Genomic DNA, 19,911 nt, shown 5'->3' with positions numbered 1-19,911 from the left:
GCCTCTGGCACGCAGGACAACTCACCAGGTAGTTGTCGGAGACGTGCAAGCAGGCAGCCGCGCTCTCCAGCAGGTAGTAGAGGGCTCTGGCATCGTTGCCCATTGCTGTGTGGTGGTGAGCCAGGGGCACGAGCACCAGCTCCACGACGGCCTTGCACTCGCAGGAGCGCGCGGCCCCGGGCGTCCCTCTGCTCTGGCCGGGCACCGCAGGCACCCGTTCCGCCTGCGCCAGAAACCGCTCTGCCTCCCTACGCCGAGACGAGGGCACGGAGAAAGAAGAGACACGCTAGCACCCCCGCACTGCCCTGGCCGCCCGCACTAACACCGCGCTCCAGCTGGCACACGGCCGCGTGCACGGCTGCCTCGTGCGGCTGCGCTGCGTTTCACAGCCTCCCCAGGCGCGGAGAGCGCTGCCCAGTTATTCTCGCTGCCCCACGCGGCAGCAGCCGCGCTCTCGCCCGGCTCCAAGCAAAGCCTGTGCTACTCCTAACACAGTGCTTTGGGGCACGGCACCTCTTCTTCCTCCGCAGCAATGTCCGGCCCTGCACCACGCACCTTCCACCAGCCACCCTGCTCCCAGCAGCTGCTCTGCCCCTGCCCAGCTCGCAGCACTGCTCTCTCACAGCTACACAAGCACAACGGCTCCACCCGAGCGCCACCATCAGCACGGTGATCCCTCTGGCTTCCGCAAGGATGCTCCTCTCCGGGGCCAGCGCAGACCACCTCCCACCCAACAGGCCGGCTCTTCCCCGGGCTACGCTCGCAGCTGCCAGGCCACGCTGGCAACTCCGCTCGCCCCCTCTGCGCACCCTCAGCCCGCAGACTCCCCACAATACTCAAAACCCCCTCTCCTCACCCAGAGGTCTCCTCCGTGCAGCTCTCCTCTTCCTCCGCACCTTTTGCGGCATCTGCAAACAAAGCACAAGTTAACCCCCGCTCACCTCACCAGGGGCAAGAGCTGCACCTTGCGGGCAGGCTGCATCAGTAAGAGCACGGGAGCGGAGGGACGGGGAGGGGAGGAGAGGGGAGGGGGGTCAAGGCACTGGCAGCAGCTCTCTTGCTGGCCCCTTCCCCCGAGACCTGCCCTCACTGCAGGGCTGCTAGGTTTGGGCAGGTGGAGCAGACCCACGCGGAGACGCCCCTCGGCCTGCGGGGCTGGGAGCTGCGCCCCCGGCTCCCGGAGCTCCAGGCAGAGGCAGGAGGGCGCTCGAGGGGACAGAGGCTCCACGCTGTGTCTGCAGCGCGGCTCTGGGTGGGCCGCTGCGCTCGGCGCAGGGCTAAGCTAGTCTTGGGGAAGCGTCCGCCCTGCGCCGGAAGCATCCCGAGGCTTCGGGGAAACGCTTCTGCGGACGGGGCTTCGCACGGAGGAGCTCATCCGCTCGCTGGGCCACTGCGGCGGGCAGGGCCCGGGCCCTGGAGCACAGCACAGAGCATACCTGGAGCGGTGCGGAGCGCGGCCCTCTCCAGCTCCTCCTCTGCCGCCAAGGAGGCCTCCCGGCGGGGCGAGCAGCGCTCGCTGGCGGTGCCGTCGCAGCTCTCTCCCTCCTGGCTGCTGCTGCTGCTGCTGCTGACGGCCAAGCGGTGGAAGGGCACAAAGTCCCCCCCGCCGCAGCACCGGCACTTGTGCGCCCGCCTCTCCAGGAAGGCCGCGCACTTGCCGTGCATGGCCACCCTCTGCGCCTTGGGCCACAGCTCGTAGGCAGCCTCCCGCAGCAGCGGGGCGCAGAAGGCCAGGACGCCGCGCCGCAGCCTCGCGGTCTCGCTCTCGCCCGCGGACCCCTTCGGGGCATCTGAAAGGCAACGGGGCTTTGCAGCAGCCAGAGCTGGCGCCGGGCGCACCTCAGGGCCGCCACAGCCCGCACGCGAAGAAGCCGCCCGTGCTGCCGGAGGCAGGAGCAAGCCACGGGCAGCTCCTTCCTCCCGCTCGGCGAGACGCGCCCAGCCTCCCACCACGCTCCCGGGGACGCCTTAGCAACACTTACCGCTCGCTTCCTGCAGAGAGCTGGAGGATCCCTTGGTGGCAACGCTGCCGTCCTCTGCCACCTCGTCAGCACTCAGCCACTTCAGGAGGTTGCCTTTCACCAGGACATCCAAGGTCTTGTACATCTTTGTCCTGGTCCACCTGGGAAGGACGTGGAAGAGCAGCTCGGGGGTGAACGTCCGCCCGATGATGGCTGCGCACTTCAACACCATCCGCTCGGAGGGCTTCATGCTGTCCAGCTCAGCCAGCGCAATCCCTGCCAAAAAAACAAGGCACAGGTCTCTCTCTCGGCCCCGGCCAAGGCTGAGGCCGCAGAGGCTGCGTTAGCTGCAACGCTCGAGGCGGCAGGCCTTAGCCTTGCTTCCCAGGCACCAAAGCCGCTGGGCAGGGCACACGTCTCCAAGGTGGCCCTGCTCCTCCGGCAATCACGGGAAGCAAGGAGCGGGAAAAGCAGAAACGCTCCAGGGAACGACCCACCACCCCCCTTCCTCCAAGGCGTGGGCAGGGCTGCATCACCAGCTTCACTCTGCAAGGACACGGCTAGAGGGCAGGGATGCTTGTTCACACCCTCCCAGGCAGCACCCCTGGAAACGGGGAGCTCCAGCGGGACCACGGCCCCCTTCCCAGCGGAGCCCCAGAGCTGGCAGGGGAAGCTGCAGCAGCCGGACACGCCGCCTCCCTCTAGACGAGGCCCTGGAAAGACGGCCGGTGCGGCCAGCAGCCGCCCCGGCGGGGCTCGGCCCCTCACCTTTCAGGGTCGGGGGAAGCACGGTGTTCTGCAGGTCCACGCCAGGTCTCACGGCGCAGATCCTGCGCTCCTTCCCCGCCCCGGCGCGCCAGCACGCGGCCGCTGCTGAAGCCTCCGTCCCAGAAGCTGAGCGCAGCAAGAGAGCAGCAGGAAGCGATTAGCCGCGGAGACCGTGCGAGCCCCGACTTCCCGCTCGCAAACGTCGCTGCTCCTCCCCTCCCTCCGTCCTCCACCCTCGAGCAGTCACCCCCCAGCACGTCCGGCGGCTTCTGGACCTGGCGGCAGCACAAATCCAGCCGCGGACGAGGAACGCTGCGGCCACGCGACTCCCGGCACAGCTCCGCAGTAACCCCCCACTCCATGCTCCTTCCCAGCCGCACCGGGGCTTAGCTCAGCGCCAGGGAGCGCCTCTTCTCCTCGACCGCCACTTCCCGCCACAGCGGCACCGCTGCTCCTCTCAAAGCCAACAAAACCCCCAGCCTCTGCTCCGCCCGTCCCAGCGGCCAGCGGCACGGGAACCCACGCCCGAGCCAGACCTCGCTCTGCGCTGCTGCAACACGCGACCGTGCCAAAGGCGCGGGGCAACTCCAGGGCAAGAACGGGCTGTGGGAGAGGCACCACAGCACCGAGGCAGCCAGCCACAAAGGTGCTTACTGAAGAGATTCTCCCACTTGGCCTCGGCTTTCTCCTGCTTCCGCTGCTGCTGGAAGAGGAGCAGGTCGTGCCGACAAAGGTAGCTCAGCAGCTCCTCGCAGTAATACGGGATCCCGTAGCTTCTCTGCATCAGGAACCTGCAAAGGAGCAGATCCAGCAGGGACTGGCGCAGGACGGACGCGCCGGAGGCCAGCGTCTTCGCCACAGCTGCACCTCCCTTTTCGAGGGGCCGCGACTCCCACGGCCTTTGCCGGCCGAGCTGCCCTGAAGACGCAGCAGTTGCTGCAACCTGCAGGAAAGCGCTCGCGGACAGTGCCCAAGGCACAGGGCAGCAAGCCGCCTCCTCCTTTCCTGTCCCCAGCAGCCTCCGTCCTTGCCGGCACCAGCGAGAACCTGGGCCCCTCCAAATCACCCCCCGCGCCTTGCCACACCTCAGCCACCCCAGGGCCCAGCACCACCGCCTCCCTGCCTGGCAGCGCGATGCGGACGGGCCGACACCACCTACGCTCCATGTCCGCCAGCACAGGCAGCTGCCCGCTCCCGGCTCACAACCGCCAGCCGACGGTCACAGACGCGGCGGTGCTCCGAGCAGCCGCCCGCATCCTTTCCTGGGCGTCCGCTCCCTTCCGCCCTCGGCAGAGGCTCCACCCGTCGGAGAGAGCTCAGAGGCCCTGCCCGGCACTTACGTCTCCAGGTCCCGGGGCACGCTGACCACTCCGAGGTCGTGGCAGGCTTTCTGCACGACAGCTGCAGGCTGCAGCTCTTCCAGCTGGACGTAGGTCGTTTGCTGCAGCTTCACGATGTCAGCAGCTGCTTTGCAAAGCCTCTCCCTTCCACAGCGCCCGGGAGCAAAGCCCACGACCAGGAAGATCGGGACGTCCCTGAGCACGTGCGACATCGCAGCCCAGGAGGTAGGATCGATGTACTGCGCGTTGTCGATGAAAAACAGGGCAACGTCTTCTTCAACGGTCTGAAACAAACAGCTTGTTTGGGCTGGGGGAGTCGGAGCCGTTCTCTAGCACCTTGCGCGGCAGCAGCTTTGGCCGGCCTCTCTCCAGACACGGCACGCTCCAAAGTCTCTCTCCTCTCCCCTGCTCAGAATCTCCCCGGCTCTTCCTGTCTCCGAGACTTCAAGGTCTCTCGCAAAAGCTGGTGCACAAAGACACCGTCCCTCCGCCTCCTCCTGCGCACGTGCCCTCCAACTTGGCAGGGGGACGGCAACCAGGGGGCACGGCACGGGCAGTCCAGCCTCTGAAGGGCAAGGGCTCCGGTACGCTGTCCTCTCGACACCTCCCACCGCTCTCCTGCACAGCCCTCAGCCTGCTTTCCTCCTCCGACCCAGGACGCAGAGAACTGCTCACCTTCTGCAGCACTTTCTTGAAGATCGACTCCAACTCCACTGTCCTCTGAGCACCGCTCATCTTGGACACCTGCTCCGACAGTGGGAACTGGCCAGAAAAGCACAGGCACAGAGAAAGAGAGTTTCAGGGTGTTTCAGCACACCTGCCCACCACACAAGTCCAACTGAGCCAAACGCCTCAGCTGCCCTCAGCACCTTACGCCTCTCCCCCACACAGTGCCGCGGGCAGGGGAGACAGCGTGGACGTCACCCTGAGCCTCGAACAGGGCTCCTCTGCTGGGGGTCTCTGGCAGAGCTGTTGGGGTATGGGAGGGAGGCGTTTGGGGTGGGGAGGGGGAAGAGCTTGTTCCCTCGCCGTGGAGCAGACCGCTCACGCAGCAGCAAGCTCAGACGGGGCCCATGAGCTGGTGCTCAAAGCCTCTCCGCGATGCCCTTTCCAGGCCACTGCGCAAGACCCCAGGAGCTGCCTGCAGCAGCCTGCCACCGGGACTCACCCCCAACAGGCAGCCCCCCGCTGCGCCCACAAACACAAGCCTGTGCTGCCCCCCTGCTCTCCCCACCAGCCAGCTAAGCCCACTCCCCACCAGAGCGGCCGCAGGGCAGCGCACAAGCGAGTCTTCGCTGGCGCCAGGCACGGCTCCCCCTCTCACCTTAACCAGGAAGGGCACATTGAGCAGGCAGTAGCTGCTCTCTTCCATGAGCCCTCGGAGCTTTTCCTGCAGGACGAGCTGTCTGGCGCTGCAGGATTTACAGGCCTGGAGGCCCATGGCCATGGCCAGCACCATGTGCACGGCCGAGAAGACCTGCCGCTGGTTTAGCTCCGTCAGCTCCACAGCCACTACCCTGCCAGGCAAAAGCAAAAGGCAGTGAGATCCAGAGAGCCGCCCAAACACCATTTGCCCAGCAGGCCACCCGGCTTTCTCTCTTTGCTCTGGAGCGGCACAACGAGCCCTCAGCACGGGCTCTACTTTGCTTTGTGCCCGGCCCCAAAGACGCCTCTCCCGCCCTTGACACCTCGGACAACAGCGCGCTGCTGCCCCTGAGCAGCGTCTCCACGAGGCTTTTCGGGGCTGCTGCAGCGCGAGGGCCGGGCGCACTGGCAGAGGGGCTCCAGCACCCCACAAACATCAGGGGCTGGCCAGGGGAAGGCACCCGCGGGTACCGCTCCGCAACGCTCACCTCTGCCCAGCGGCCTGCCCTAAGCAGGCCAGCTCGCTAAGGAGGTGGCTCTTCCCGGAGCCTATCGCGCCCTCAAACGCCAGGATGTGGCTTTCTTTCCTAGCCACATAGGCGTTCAGGTGGCTTTCAAAGAGGGCGAGCTCCTTCTCCCGACCTGGGAAGGCAAACCAGAAAGCAAGCTCTTGCAGTGAGCCGAAAAGCAAAGAACCCTCCGCACCCTTCCCTCTCGCCGCCAAGTCGCCTTCCCTCCACCCCATCGACAAGCCCGCCCCCACCCAGCGCTCCTCCCCACCCACTTGGAAGCTCCCTCCGTGCAACCCACAGAGCACGGCAGCAAGCAGCCGCCGCTTCATCCCGATTCCCGGCCCCAGCTGTGGCCCAGCCCCAAATGCCGGCACCAGCCAGGAGCCGAGCTCTGCACCAACCCCTTACGGCCACTGCAGGCAGCGCCGCCCCAGAGCACGAAGCTGCTCCGTTCCCGGCGCAGCGCTAACAGGTACCGAGGGCAAGAAACGGGCTTCCAGGAGACCAAGGCGGTCTCCACCTACCGAGCAACGGGGAATACTCGGACCTCGCCTTCGGGACACCCGTGCCGAGTACCCTAGCAGGGGGAGAGAAACACGAGAGTCAGGCAGGGAGGCAGAAGCTGGAGGACGCAGAGTCGCGCTCCCAGGCTTTGCTCCCGGGGAGCAGTTCACGGAGGCTGAGCCCTGCAACAGAACCTCTCCCGAAGTTCCCGGGGGACGGCAAAGTCGGCCTTGCAAAGGTCGTCCCGGGAGACCGCCAAAGCCCGGCCAGGGCAGCAGCTGCTCTCTGCTGACCCTGACCGGACCCCGAGTGCGGCCACCAGGCCGCTGGGCCCCAGCCAAGCAACCCTGCTCAACGAGCACACTCACGGCTTCTCCGAGATCCCCAGGTACTGGTAGACGGTGCCAGGATCGACAACCCCTTTCATCTTGGCCTCCGGCAGCTCCCTGAAGTAGGAGCGGGGCAGCCGGGAGGCGGCGTAGGTTGCGGCGTCACACGACACTACCCCGGGGTAGTGCTCCATCAGCCGAGCTGCCAAATTCACCTTCTGGCCCATGACTGCCGCAGACAGAGAGAGCACACGCTCACGCGCCTCTGCGAGCGGCCCGCCGCACCCTCCGAGGCCGACGGCTGCGTCGCCTGCAGCTCGGGCGAGCCCCAGACCCTCGCGAGCCAACACGGCTCGGAGCCCCTGGCCCTGCCCCGCGGCGGCACCCGCTCCGCCCCGGTCGTTCCCCGCGGGCCGAGCCCTCGGCCGAGCCCGGCGCGCGCGGGCAGCGGCCTGTTCCCCGCCGCCCCGCCTCTGCCCTCGGCGCACGGCTCTGGTCGGACAGACCCGGCCCAGACGCCCGCTCCTCGCACACCCGCTCCGTACCTGTGTATTCGTGCCTCACGCGATGGCCGACGACTCCGCAGAACACGGTGCCGCTGGTGACCCCGACGGAGACCGCCCTGCCGTGCACGGAGAGCGGCGGGCGGTCAGCAGCGCCCGCGCGCAGCCCCGCCTGCCCGCCCACCGCCACCCCCTCGCCCCGCCAGCCCCCCGGCAGCCCAAACCCTGCGGGCGCGCGGAGCTCGCGAGCGTGAGCCCACAGCGGGAACGGGCTGCGCGGAGCAGCCAGGCGGGGCCCAACCCTTCCCCTCGGGCCCAGCAGCTCCCGGGCCTCGTGCCCTCCTGCTGCCGCCCTCCGAGGGCTCCTGCCGGGGCCCCCGCTGGCCTGGGCGCGCTGGAGAAACCGCCCCGGCCGTGGCCGGCGAAGCCCCGCGGGCAGCTGCCGCTGCTCAGGGCTCTGCCTCCTTCCTCCCCGACACCGAGCGGGCCGAGCGAGAGGGCACCTCTCTCTGGCAAACCACCCCCGCCGCCCCGGCGACGGCCCGCGCAGCACGCCTCCCCACTCACTCGATCTTCCGCGGCCTCGACAAGCACGCCCTGGAGATTTTAACGGCGCTTTCCAAGGCGTGAACGCTTTCGCAGGGCACCTTCTGTCCGGGCAGTCCGAACACACACAGGAACGTGCAGCCCTGCCGAGGACACAGGCAGCACGCCCCGTTACAATGCCGGCGGCACACGGCTCGCGCCGGGACGCCCCGGCCTCCCGCGAGGCCGGCAGAGCTGCGCGGCAGCCCCAGGCCGCAGGCCGCTCGTCCCTCCGCCGAGCCAGAGCTGCGTCTCCTTTCCCCGCTGCCCAGCGCACGGACACGCTCCCCTCTCCCTTGCTGCCCACCCGTTGCGCGGTGCCCCGCGCCCCCACGCTCACTTTGTCGAACATGGAGATTTTGTTGATCTCGCCCTTGTGCGGACGGAGGATCTCCGACATCAGCACGCTGCTGTCCTGGATGGCCTTGAAGATGTGCGTCAGGTTGACGCGGGCAGCAAACTGCAGCTTGACGAAGAGGCAGGTGACCGGCCGCAGCTCAGACAAGTACTCCAGGGGTTGTCCGTCGTCGAGCTGGCAGACAGGAGCGCGACTCCGCGGGGGGCTCTCTCGTCCCCCACGGTCGCGCCCGAACAACCCCCTGCAAAGGGCAGAGGGAAACCCGCCCCCCGCCGCCCGCCCCTCTCCCCGCACGAGCACGCGGCGGGCAGGCTCCTGCCGCGGGCAGCGCGCCCCGCCGGCTGCCCCGGCTCCTCGCCCGAGGCTGCCCCGTCTCGGCACGTCCGCTCTCTCGCGAGCTCCCGCTCGGCCGCGCGCGGCTCCTCCCGCCCGCCAAGGACGCGGCCGCCGGCAGCCGTGGCCATACCTTCCTCAGCACCGTTGCTGGCAGGTACTTGCGCAGCAGCTTCCCCAGGGCACGACGAGGGGCCAGGGTAACGGCAGGCCTCAGGACGCCTAAGGAAGGAAGAGCCAGGCGCTCGCTGGCGGCACGGCAGGGCACGGCCGAGCTGCCCCGGGGGCACCGCACGGCAGGGGCTGCCGCTGGCGCTCCGCGAGAAGGGCGCTCCTCCACCCGCACGCCGGTTCCTCTCGCACGCGCTCGGCCAGAGCAGCCCCCTCGAAGGGGGAGGAGGAGGCAGCGAGCCCCCGCGCCGGAGCTCAGCGCGGCCACGGACGCTGCAGCGCGAGCGGGAGAGGGCGCAGGGCGTTGCTCCCCGCTGCGCCCTGCCGAAGCCCCGACCCGCCTGGGCAGCCGCAGAGCGGCAGGAGCGTGGGGCTCACCTGGCTGCTGAGGGGAGCAGGAGCTCAGCCGCGCTCGGGCGACCTTGGAGGAGATGTCTTCCCGCTCGGAGAGAGACATCCGTTCCACGCCTGTAACCTAGAGGCCCCCCGAACAAACGGGGCTCCGCAACAGCTCCACGGCCCACGGAAGCCGTCACTCGCCGAGCCAAACCCTCCCAGGGCCCACCGCCCCCTCCTCCAAGGCAGCAAGCGGACTCCAGAGCCAGCCCTCGCACGGCAGGGCCGCAGCTGCAGCTCCCCACCTGCGCCAACCCCTGCAGCTCCCTCCGCGTTCACCTCCGCAGCCCTCTCCCTCCTTCCCCCTCACGCCCACGGCCGGCTCCTCAGCGGCGCTCCGGACGCCGTCCTGCTCACCTTCACAGCAGCCTTCTGGCCTTTGAGGCACTTGGCCTTGACCCTGCTCTGGTTGCAGAGCTCCCAGCAGCCGGCGGACAGGATGACGTCGCCGGCGCTGGCGAGGTTCTGGGCCTGCCAAACGTCCCCCACGGCCTGGCCGACGATCAGGAAGCGCTGCTCCTGTTTGTCTCCGACCATCAGAAAGGACATGTGCCCTGCAGAGATGCCTGGCGAGACACAAGCACGGCTGCGGCAGAGCGCGCTGCTGCCCGCGCAGCCCCCGCAGCTCCGAGCCCGGAGCTCGGCCCTGCGCACGGGCTCCTCGTCCGACCGCGGCGAGCGGAGGCCTCTGTCTCGAGGCGTTCGAGACCGACCAGGGACGGGCCGCGGGGCCTAAGCGGGGCCCTGCGGACACAGGGCCCTGCCCGGGGTGTCTGCCGAGGGGCAGGCAGGGCTGCCGCTGCCCGCGTGCTCGCAGGGCAGCCCCCTCCGGCGGCCGCCTCCCCGCACGCGACCGCCTGCGTGCGACCGCGCAGCCGCCTTCCGCGCAGAAGAGCCCCGCGGGGCCCCGCGCGGATCGAGCCCTCCGCCCGGGGCTGCAGAGCCCCCCGGCCCTGCCCGGGGCCCCGCGGCTGCAGCTGCGGCCGCCCGCGGCGCGGCGAGCGCGGCACGGCCCGTACCTATCTTCAGGCGGAGCTTCAGGCCCACGTCCGTGTCGCGGGTGCCGTGCTTGGCCTGGATTTGCTGGCTGCACTGCAGCACCAGGCCGACGGTGTCCCGCAGCTGCGTCTGCCGAACGCGCCACAGCACCAGCACGGCGTCCCCTGGGGAAAGCGGGGGCGTGAGGACGGCTCCCGTGAGACCGGGCGCCCCCGGACCCGCGCCCGCCCGCGGGGGCGGCGGGAACCGGCAGGCGTGCCGCGGGAAACGCCCCGGCGCGGAGGCGCCCTCCCCTCCCCGCCCGCCGCACCCTGGGCACAGGGCCACCTTCCCCGCGCGCGGGCCGGCCGCGACAGCGGCCACGCTGGCAGCGCAGGAGGGGCTCAGGGGGCTGCGGGAACCCGGACACCCCCCGCCTGTCCCACCCAGCGCACGGACGCGCGGCCTCTCCCAAGCCCCCTCCTTCCCCCCGTGCTGCCCCGCGCCCCGAGCTCCCGCGCTGCCCGACCCCCGCGCCACATCGCCGCCCCGCTGCAGCTCCCGGCTTGGCACCCCGCACGGCAGCTCCACCGAGCACCGGGCTGAGCACGCGGCCCCCCCTCCGCGCTCGGCCGCCTCCCGCCTCCGTCTCCCCTCTCTCCAGCGCTCCCCGGCAGCTGCAGCGCCCCAGGCCGCGGCTCTCCCTCGCGGACAGACCTGCGAACTTGAGGACGTCCCCTCCAAAAGCCAGCAGCTCTGCACACAAAAGAAAGCAGAAGCAGCGCTGCACCTGGGCCTGGCGCAAGGAGGCAGCGGCAGGCTGCCCGGCCGCGCTCCGCTCTTGCGGCCCGGCACCACGCGCCCCTGCGGGGCGGCACTTACCCTCCAGGATGTCCCCCATGTACCGGTTGAGGGTCTGCGCCACCTCATCCGCGCCCTGGTCCAGGTTGATGCTCTGACTGAACTTCTCCGTCAGAGCAGTGAAACCTGCGACGGGGACACACGGGCGCAAAGGCGTCAGGCAGCGCCGACACGGCCGGCGGCCCCGGCAGCTTCCCCGGCCGAGAGACGCGCGGCCGGGAGGACGCAGGACGGCCTCCGGCAGCGAGCGCGGCCGCCTGAACCCTCCCGCGCCTCCTCGCGCTCGCGCAGCGCCCGCTCGCCCCTTCCCACGCCGGCACGGTACGCCCGGCGGCTGCGGCCGGCTGGGGCCCTCCGGCACATCCCGCCGCCGCCTCGCCTCCTGCCCGCAGCCAGGCCGCCCGCGTGGCCAGGGAGGCGGGAGGAGGCCCGGCCCCGCTCGCACGGCACCAAAGCTCCAGGGAGAGCTCTGCGCGCAGCGGCTCAGCCCCAGGCTGCTGCCCCGGGGCCTCACGGCGTCCTACGCGCACCGCTCTCGGCGGGCGGGCGGCCGCAAGCACGCCACGGTGCCGCTGCCGGCGGGCGAGATGCCCGTGCCGCGGCCGGCGCTCCGTCCCAGCGCCGCTCGCCCGAGGCGGAAGCCCTCAGCAGCCAGGAGGTCTCCCCCGAGCCCTTCTCCAGCACCGGCGGGATGAGCAGCACCCCGGGAGGCCCGCCACGTCCCCGCGGCTCGGCTCGCTGACCCACCGGACACATCCGCGAAGAGGAGCACGCCGTGGAAGTTCTCCACGCAGCGGCTCTCCTGCTTCAAGTCCTCAGACAAAAGCAGGTCGGGGACGTAAGCCGCTACTTCCCCCAGCTCTGAGCAGTGCTTCAACCTCGGCTCCCAAGCACGAGGCGTCGTCACGCGCCCTGGGCTCCCCATGGTGCCCCGGCAGAAGACGCCCGTGCCCAGCAGGGAGGAGGACAAGCCAGCACCGCGCAGACTCGCGCACTGAGCCCCAGCCTTTGTGAGGCACGGGTGACCCTCTGCCGCCAGCGGGGCGTCACAACCGGCTCCAGCGCCGTCACCCGCCCGTCGGCTGTGACAGGCGGCTCCCAGCGCCGTCACCCGCCCGTCGGCGGTGACCCGCACGCTGCCACCCAGCTCCAGGCCCGGCCGACGGCCTCTGCGAGGCGTCGCTGCCCGAGCGCGCACCGGGGAGCTGCCCAAGCTCCCTCCTTGCCCCGTGCCCGCTGCCCAGACGGGGCCAGCGCGGCGCAGCTCCCTCCCGGGCAGGGCTGCGGGGAGGCCCGCGCGGGGACTGCGCTCCCCCGGGGCCCGAAGCAGCAGCTGCCTCCCACGCTGCCCGGCACAAGCGGCCCAGCAGCCGCGCGGGCTTCGCCGTGAGAAGGGCGCTCGGGGCACACCGCGCAGGCAGCCTCACGACAGCCGCAGGGCTCAGCAAACAGCGAACACGCAGCTCCGCAGCAATACACCCGACAGAGCTGCAAGGCCGCTTCCTAATTTGTGCACGCACGCTGCGCCCAGACAGCACGGCTCAAACAGGACAGAGCCTTCGTGCAAATACAGGAGAAGGCGGGGGCTTTCGCAGCACTGCAGGGCAGCAAAGGAAACCACTGGGTCCATCCCAGGCACATCAGAGAGAGCCAGGAAAAGTTGGAAGCCTTGGCAGGAGGCAGCCCCAGTTCCCTGCTGTAGTTGCCAGGGCCGTGTTAAGCTTTCGTGCTGTAGGGAACCGTATCCACACTGGGCACCCCGGCGCACGCACAGTCTGCAGCTGCCTGTTCCCCAAGGGAAGGTGAACTAGGAGCCGAGGGCAACCTCTGCGCAGGCAGTGCTCTTGCCCACACGGCACGGTCCTGCGGGGGCCGAACACGGCACCCGCGGCCGGGTGCTGGTAACAGGGCCCAGCAACAGTCCAGACAAGGCAAGTCGTAAGCCAGCACCAGGGTCCCTCCAGGGAGACCTGGATGGGCCCCTCAGGACCAAACCAAAACGGGGCCAGAGACAGGACTGGAGACAAGCTGCAATGTACTTACAGCAGGTCTGTCCAGGAAATCAATTGCTTACGCTGTCAGCCTGAGGTTCGTTCAGGAGGCAGAAAAAGCGCCAGGTACATCTGCAGTGTAGTTCAGGCAGGGACTGAAAACCCAGGCCTGGGCTGAAATGGGGCTGCAATGGGCAGGGGGGGCAGCTGGGTGGATCTGTGCCCTCAGGTGAGCCTTGTCAGGGCCATTAGGCCCTCAGGGCCCTAAAAGCAGCTTCCTCTCCCAGTAAAAGTATCTTCATACCTTCAAGAAATCTGGTTTCAGAGGGGGTTTGCTGTGGAAAGTCCTGATCTCAGAGTTGTGGGTTGTCATTTAGCTATTGCAAAGCATCACAGATCCAGGGCAGGGACAGAAAACTGGGAAAAGATACTGCAAAAGAACCAAGTCAGGATCACAGCAGTGATCTTTCCAAGCTCCTGCCCCACAGGAAGTCATTGCTCAGGCCAGCACAGTCTGTCCCTTCCCACACTGCAAGAGGGCTCAGAGCACTGTGCTGCAGCTCCCCAGGCATGCATGCTCCTCACTGGGCTCCAACAGGATCTGGACAGCCAGGGGGAGAGGAGGTTGCACCATCTGCCTAAGCTCAAGTGCTTGCTACCTTGTGAGCACTTGGTTCTGAAATCCTGAGATTCCTCACTTAACTGCCCCCAATGTTGCTTTACACCTGCATCCCCAGGTATTTTAAAGGCCATCAACAGATTGGCTCATTATGCTAAGCTCTGCCTGGCACAGAGCCAACACCTGGGTAAAACCACCTCTGAAAGAGCTTCCTTAGTTGTCTTCTCCCCAAAGGAGATAAAGCCAATACACGCCGTGTAGCATTGTGCAGAGCTCACTTATTCAGTTTATTCAGTGCAGATGACCACGCCTCGGCTTTTGACATTATTTGTGACAGCAACTGCATTTGCTCACACCCGCCCTGCACACACTTGGTGTCCTCATCCAGGGCGCACCTGCCTCGTAGGCCTACAGGCGTGCGCTTTCACTCCGACGAAAGCAGCACGGGCTCAGCAAGGCCGGTCATGTCAGTGTCCCCAAACTAGGTGGCTTTTGCAAGCTGCTGACATCACGGAGGTGTCAGCTGGCAATGAGCGTGACATGGAGACACTCTAGCCACCGCCCTGCACTTGCAGATCCAGAAAGTGGGTGAAACCCGGCTCCGCTTCCAGCCAGGCAGGCTGCCAAGGAGCCAGGTGAGCCACAGAAGCAGAGCGCTTCCCAACAGCCTTGCCGCTGGACATCTTGTCGGCATGGCTGTAATGACAAAACCACTTCCCTAGGTCCCCTCCTTTGCAGCTCCTCCGCGCCTGTCTGTCTGTACTCCCTAAGGGGCCATGCACTCTGGGAGGTGTTAGATCATGTCTCTTCCAGGTGGACACCAGCCCCTGAGCCTCATCTTTCTTTTGGGGCTGGGGCTGGCATCAGAGACTATCAACTGCCCAAGCAGGTGCAGCTGTCAGTACCTGGAAGTGAACTGCACAGGGCAACAGCTGCAAGAGCTCCCTGTGACCATCCCACTGGATACCAGGCAGCTGATTCTGGCAGCAAACAAGATCTCATACCTGCCTGCAGTGGAACTGAGCTTCCTCGCTGACCTGGTCTATCTGGACTGCCGGGAGAACCTCTTGGGGGATGGTCTGGATTTCACTTTACGCATCGGCGTAACCAGTAGCTAGGATATTGCTACTTCTATAAAGTGCCTGCTCCAGCTGCAGGCGGTATCACTGCGAGCTTGTTATCATTTTTGTCACTGCGAGTCACAAGCACCTTACAGCTGCAGTGCCAAGGGTGAGGAGCCCGAGGAGGCTCTGGGGAGAGCTGCAGAGAAGGCTACTGCTCTGATTTTCCTGCCTTTTCTTCAGCTGCTCGATAGACTGTATCTTTTTGTTGCTGCTGCAGTATCGCTGCGTCCATAACAGTCCGTTAAAAACCCCTCTCTCCGTGGAGATGCGTGAAGTACTCTGCTCCTGCCTCTGTTCTGTCCTGCTCTGCTCAGCCTCTCCAGCCCTGAGCTGCCCACCGTTCTGCCAGTGTCCCCTTCACCTCAAACACCTCCTGCTACTCTGTTCCTGCACAGCGCTGCAGAAAGGCAGCTCTCATTTGCACAACCTCTAGATCAGTCCTGCTACAAACAGAACTGGGCTGAAACCCAGCCAGCCCCGCTTCTGCTCTCAGCTGGCGCTGGATAGGGTCTCCAGGAAAAGGTCTGCTACTGTGGCAAGAGTTTTGCTGCTAACTTCAGTGGGACTATAATCACACCCCATTCCCTGCTGACCCATCTCCACATGTGAAGAGTGGACGCAATGCCTTTTCCCGTAAAAGTACGGCAGCTGTTGTGCTAAAGCAGATCAAAACGACAGTTCCTATAACCTCCAGCTATCACAGTGCTTCTAGCTGTCAAAGCAGGTACATTTGACAGGTTCTCAGGATCAAGCCGTGATCCAAATGCTCCGAACTCGGCAAAAGACTTTTGCTGTTCCCATGGGGGGTTCTGGTTTGGGTACCGGTGAAATGCGATTGACAGGGTGAAACAGAATGCAAGTTAAGACTGTGGTCAGAAAAGCGTCCCTGTATCCTTATGACTGACGGGCTTCATACGCTCCCACTCTTCCGCCAGCATCCCAGAGCAAATTGGCTCACTTTTGTTTTAAGTTATCCAAAATAATCAATGTACATGCATTGCAGATGAGCGTTCGCTTGAGTTCCTCTGACTTCTGCAGCAGAAAGGCACTTACTCCCGAGTAAGAGCAGTTTACTGAAGGCAGGAGCCTTCTTTCCTTCCATCATCTGGCTCACCAAAATCCAGCTCTTTTCCATCTTATTGAGAGAGTCTACAGCTGGACCACAGATATTGAATATTCATGAGGCAAAGTAATCACTGGTTCCCTTTTTCACAGAAACACTAGTCCCAAGCGTAAAAATTTGTTATGCAGCTATGAAATTTGTATTTGATTTTCCAAATTGAAAAGGAACACATCACTGCACCAATTAAAAAAGCTTGATCCTCAGTAATTCACAATAAAATAATGAAGGAGAGCTGGGAAAAAAAAAAAGAAATTTGAGAAAACCTGTCCATCAAGTAAGAAAAAGGCAGAAAAGAACCATAAGGAAGGGCAAGGGAAGCTGGTGTTAGGACAGAACAGAATTAGGGATGTCTGAGTGTCTTAATAGGCGTAGTAAATGCCTGTAAAGGTACTTATTGTCCTCATACAGATTACAGACAGTTATGGAACAGTGTAGAGAAGTCCTACCCCTAGCAGTCGCCAGGTAGTTTGGAGATAACACGTGGAAGCCCTGAACAGGAGAGTAAAGCTCACTGCAGGCGGTTTGGAAGGCTACGAGCAGAAAAGCAAGTGGCAGCGAGGACTGGACGTATTCGTGTGGGTCCCTGCACAATCCCGGGAAGGATGGGAAAGAGACCAAGGCACCTACTGAAACCTTTCTGATGAGGCTGGGAGGAGATGGAACAGACTGCGCCAGGGCTGGGAAGAAACGACCCGTCTCCCTGCTTCCACGTGTCAGGGCAGGGGAGAAAGAGCGGAAAGACTCAGCAGCAGCCAGCGGAGGCAGCTCCAGTTTCCTCCTCTGTCAGACTTTGCTGCTATGTCCCAGCCAGGTGCTGCGGGTGAGTCAGCACGAGGTGTTGTATTTCCTGGAACTGGTGTGAGAACTGGGTAAACTTTAATGCTGCAGGTAAGTGTATCCATGCTGGGAACCCCGGATCACGTGCGCCTATCTGCATCCAGGCAGGGAAAAGCAACTCCCTGTTTGTCAGGCTTAGGCGGCCCTAAAACGAGGGTTGTCCCAGGAGCTGACAGCTCTAGCAGAGGGACAGTGGGACAGACGGAACTGAGGGGCAACGCAGAGCACTGAAATCTGCTGCAAGCAGATCCCTGTCCCGGCCTTTAGAGAGCCACTGCAGCTTCACAGACCACTTTGTGCCAGTGTTTTACGCTCAGCAGGAGCTGCGCACGGTCGAGGCGCAGGCGGGAAGTTCCCACAGCTCGACGGCTTGGGGTAAGGGTGAACGAGCCCCGCAGTTACGCTCCTGACAGCGAGCGATAACAGCACCAACGGTCTCTGCAGCTGTATCCACTCGTCAAGGTATAACAAAATACAACATAACACAATACAGTATAAATTGTTGCTCGTCCCTCTCCCCTGCTCCCTTTCCCTAAGGACCACCCATCCAGCACTTCCAGCAGCGACCGACACGGTTCTGTCGCAGTAACCGAGTCTGTCGCACTGATTTCAAAACCCCCAGGGGAAGGAGGCGGCTGTGCTGGAGGCCACACTGGCCTTCTACAAACACCAGGAAGAGACATTGCTTCCTACTACGCCCAGCCTTCACTAGCTCCAGAGGGAAAAGCCAGCACCTGTTTTCTCACGGCCTAGACTACAATACAGCAGAGCACAGTCATTATTTCAGCGGAACTGAATTACTGAGGACTTTCCTCTTTTTCTTTCACACAACAAGCTCGGTGACCCCTAACTGCAAACAACCCAGGTTTCACAGCTTGACTCTGTGGATGCAGACCTCACTATGCCAGCATAAAACAACCTCTTTCAGCTTAGCCTATGGCATGGCAGAAGATGTTTAAGGTTTTTTCAAAAAAATCACAAGTGCTTTTATATTAAAATGAAGGTGCTCAGTTAGCAGAACTCAACAATGCAGGTACAGCAGCTTGCCACTGCGGTATAATCCTACCGGCAGTATTTTCCTATCGCGACAATAACACAGAAATCGTTCTGATCATTCTGGCTACCTGGTTTGGCAAGGGACGGACTACGTATTTTCACCCAGGCTGTTCAGGGAAAGGAGTGTGAAGTGCGGAGACATTTTTCAAAGGCTTTAGGAAACTCCTCCACTGCTTTTCTAGCAGGACTCCTATCCACTATTGCTCAGGGCATGGACGAGTTAGTCTTGCTTCTGCTTTTCCCTCTGCAGGTGCCGAGAACATCACCTGCTACATGCCAGAAGGTCTACGCGGCTTGAAAATGCCCACAGTGGAGGCACAGCTCCAGCTGGACTGCCTGATCCAACTGCACAAGCAGGACTACATCTTTCTGTGTCTCGTTGGCTTCTGTATATTCTCAGCTGGCACTGTGGCAGCCTGGCTGGCTGGCATCTGTGCAGTGATAGATGAACTCCACACTGCAAAAGGGGAGGAGGATGAAGAGGAAGACACAACCACTTAGAACGGGCCCTGGAGAAGCTTCTGAATGCCTGTCCCGAGACCTGAAACCAGGTCCTTCCTGTCCAATTTTGCAAATTGTGCGTCCCCCTCCAGAAGTGATTTTTGTGAACCAAAATAAAACTACAGGAGAACAAAGTCCCTGTGTTACAGTTTTGCTCACTCTGCTGCCTCCACATTTATTCTTCCACCGGGGCGCAGGACATCATTGGCAAAATAGCGAGTGGCCACTAGAACTGTGGACAGTGCCTATCTGCCAACCAGGAGCATTAGCACTCCTCCTGTACCATATGACACCCGCTGAAAAGCAGGATCAGCATGGGGCCTACCACGTCCCACAAACAGGCTTGAGGAATTATGTCCCATGCACAGGAAAGGCCCCAGAACTGTGCTGTAGCCAGGGAGTTTACCTTTACCAAGGTCTTTGGGCCACAAAACCCAGCAGAGCTTGCTGGGACCAGCCCCAAGAGCTCACTGGTGCCCCAAAGAATCTGAGAATCTTCTGCTGTGCAAAGGCAGGTATATGAGCAAAGAGATTAAAAACAGGGTTGTCAAGTCAGGATCTTATATTTACATCTAGGCTCTAAAGCAGGGTGCTCCTGTCACCAGAAGCCCAGGGCTCCAGTTGGTGAGCAGTATTTGGGGCCAAAGGCTGCTGGAAACCAGGTCACCTGTTTCCAAGCCTTAATGCAAGCACAAGAGTTTAAGTTTAAGCTCTGAGTTTCTGAAAAGCTTGCATGTGCCCCCCCCACCCTTAAACCTGGGGAGCTCAATAAGAAAGAAACAAATTTTCTCCCCAGAGAAACTATAAAGAAGAAGCAGCCACATGTCGCAGTTAAATGCAGAGACTGACACTTTGGGGGAAAAATAATCTGGCATTTTTGTAACTGTTGAAAAAAAAGACGCCCCTCGGTTGGATCCAAAAATCGATTTAATGGCCTAAATGAGGATTTTGACCAGTCGCTAAAATTCCAGAGGCGTCTAATTCCTGTAGCAGGTACTTCTTGGATTCTCCTGAGCGCCCCACGAGCCCCTTGCAGGCCAGCGAGGGGCAATGCCAACACCTGCCCTGCGCAGACGAGCACCCAGATCCTTCATGCGCCACAACTGGCATCAGCAGGTAGGTTTGGTCCCGACCCTAAGGGCTGCTCGGAGCGGGCCTCAATCACGCTGGATTAGCACGGGCTGAAGCGTTTTGCTCATTTAGGGCTTTCAGGAACCTGGGATCCCACCGGGTCCTGTTTTCTTCCTTTCTTACACCAGCAACGGTGAAAAGATGCCATCTGTCCTCCTGCAGTGGGGCCCCACTACACCGCCACTGGTTTAGGAACATTTTGCATGTTTGTCCCCTTACAGACCTAGAAAATCCTCCTGAATTTAAAGGTTTGTATCATATATCGCTGAAGCTGGAATCTTTTAACATAAAACGTATTGCCTACACATTATCAAAGTATTCTTGGAAATGACTTGTGTTTTGATACCAAAGTGTATATACAGACCAGAATAAAGGGAGGTGCAAATAAAATCCTGTCATTTGCCTAACACTGCCATTTGCCTAGGGAGGTATCTGCTTGCATGAAAACACACAGCAACTCCACGTGCCAGACGCTGGCTTCTTCGTCCGACACCAGCGGGATCTGGTGAAATAAAAGGGAAAAGCATGATAAAATTCCATTAAGCATGCTAAACAGGCTATCTTA

At 63.2% G+C, this 19,911-nt stretch overlaps 2 protein-coding genes across 2 annotated transcripts; both read right to left on the bottom strand.

The window, feature by feature from the left end:
• Positions 1–1,566: 1,566 nt before the first annotated feature.
• LOC134154773 (adenylate cyclase type 10-like) lies at positions 1,567–3,091 on the bottom strand (the record flags this gene model as incomplete). The annotated part of the gene is made up of 4 exons (XM_062601436.1): positions 2,977–3,091; positions 2,730–2,855; positions 1,983–2,237; positions 1,567–1,790 (listed from the first exon to the last, which is right to left on the bottom strand). Coding segments are annotated over exons 1-4 (720 nt in total), but the record flags the coding sequence as incomplete, so codon positions are not given.
• A 24-nt stretch (positions 3,092–3,115) lies between these two features.
• On the bottom strand, positions 3,116–11,889 carry LOC134154772 (adenylate cyclase type 10-like). Its single transcript, XM_062601435.1, has 18 exons — positions 11,712–11,889; positions 10,986–11,090; positions 10,821–10,859; positions 10,145–10,288; positions 9,483–9,691; positions 9,108–9,204; positions 8,692–8,780; positions 8,208–8,399; positions 7,850–7,971; positions 7,325–7,401; positions 6,819–7,008; positions 6,471–6,523; positions 5,923–6,076; positions 5,394–5,586; positions 4,745–4,831; positions 4,070–4,353; positions 3,384–3,520; positions 3,116–3,279 (listed from the first exon to the last, which is right to left on the bottom strand). The coding sequence occupies exons 1-18, from the start codon at positions 11,887–11,889 to the stop codon at positions 3,116–3,118; spliced, it is 2,514 nt and encodes an 837-aa protein (XP_062457419.1).
• Positions 11,890–19,911: the final 8,022 nt, after the last annotated feature.

The sequence above is a fragment of the Rhea pennata genome, unplaced genomic scaffold (assembly GCF_028389875.1).
Source record: "Rhea pennata isolate bPtePen1 unplaced genomic scaffold, bPtePen1.pri scaffold_40, whole genome shotgun sequence".
In the NCBI taxonomy this organism is placed as follows: Eukaryota; Metazoa; Chordata; class Aves; order Rheiformes; family Rheidae; genus Rhea; species Rhea pennata.
This window is presented reverse-complemented; position numbering and strand designations above follow the sequence as displayed.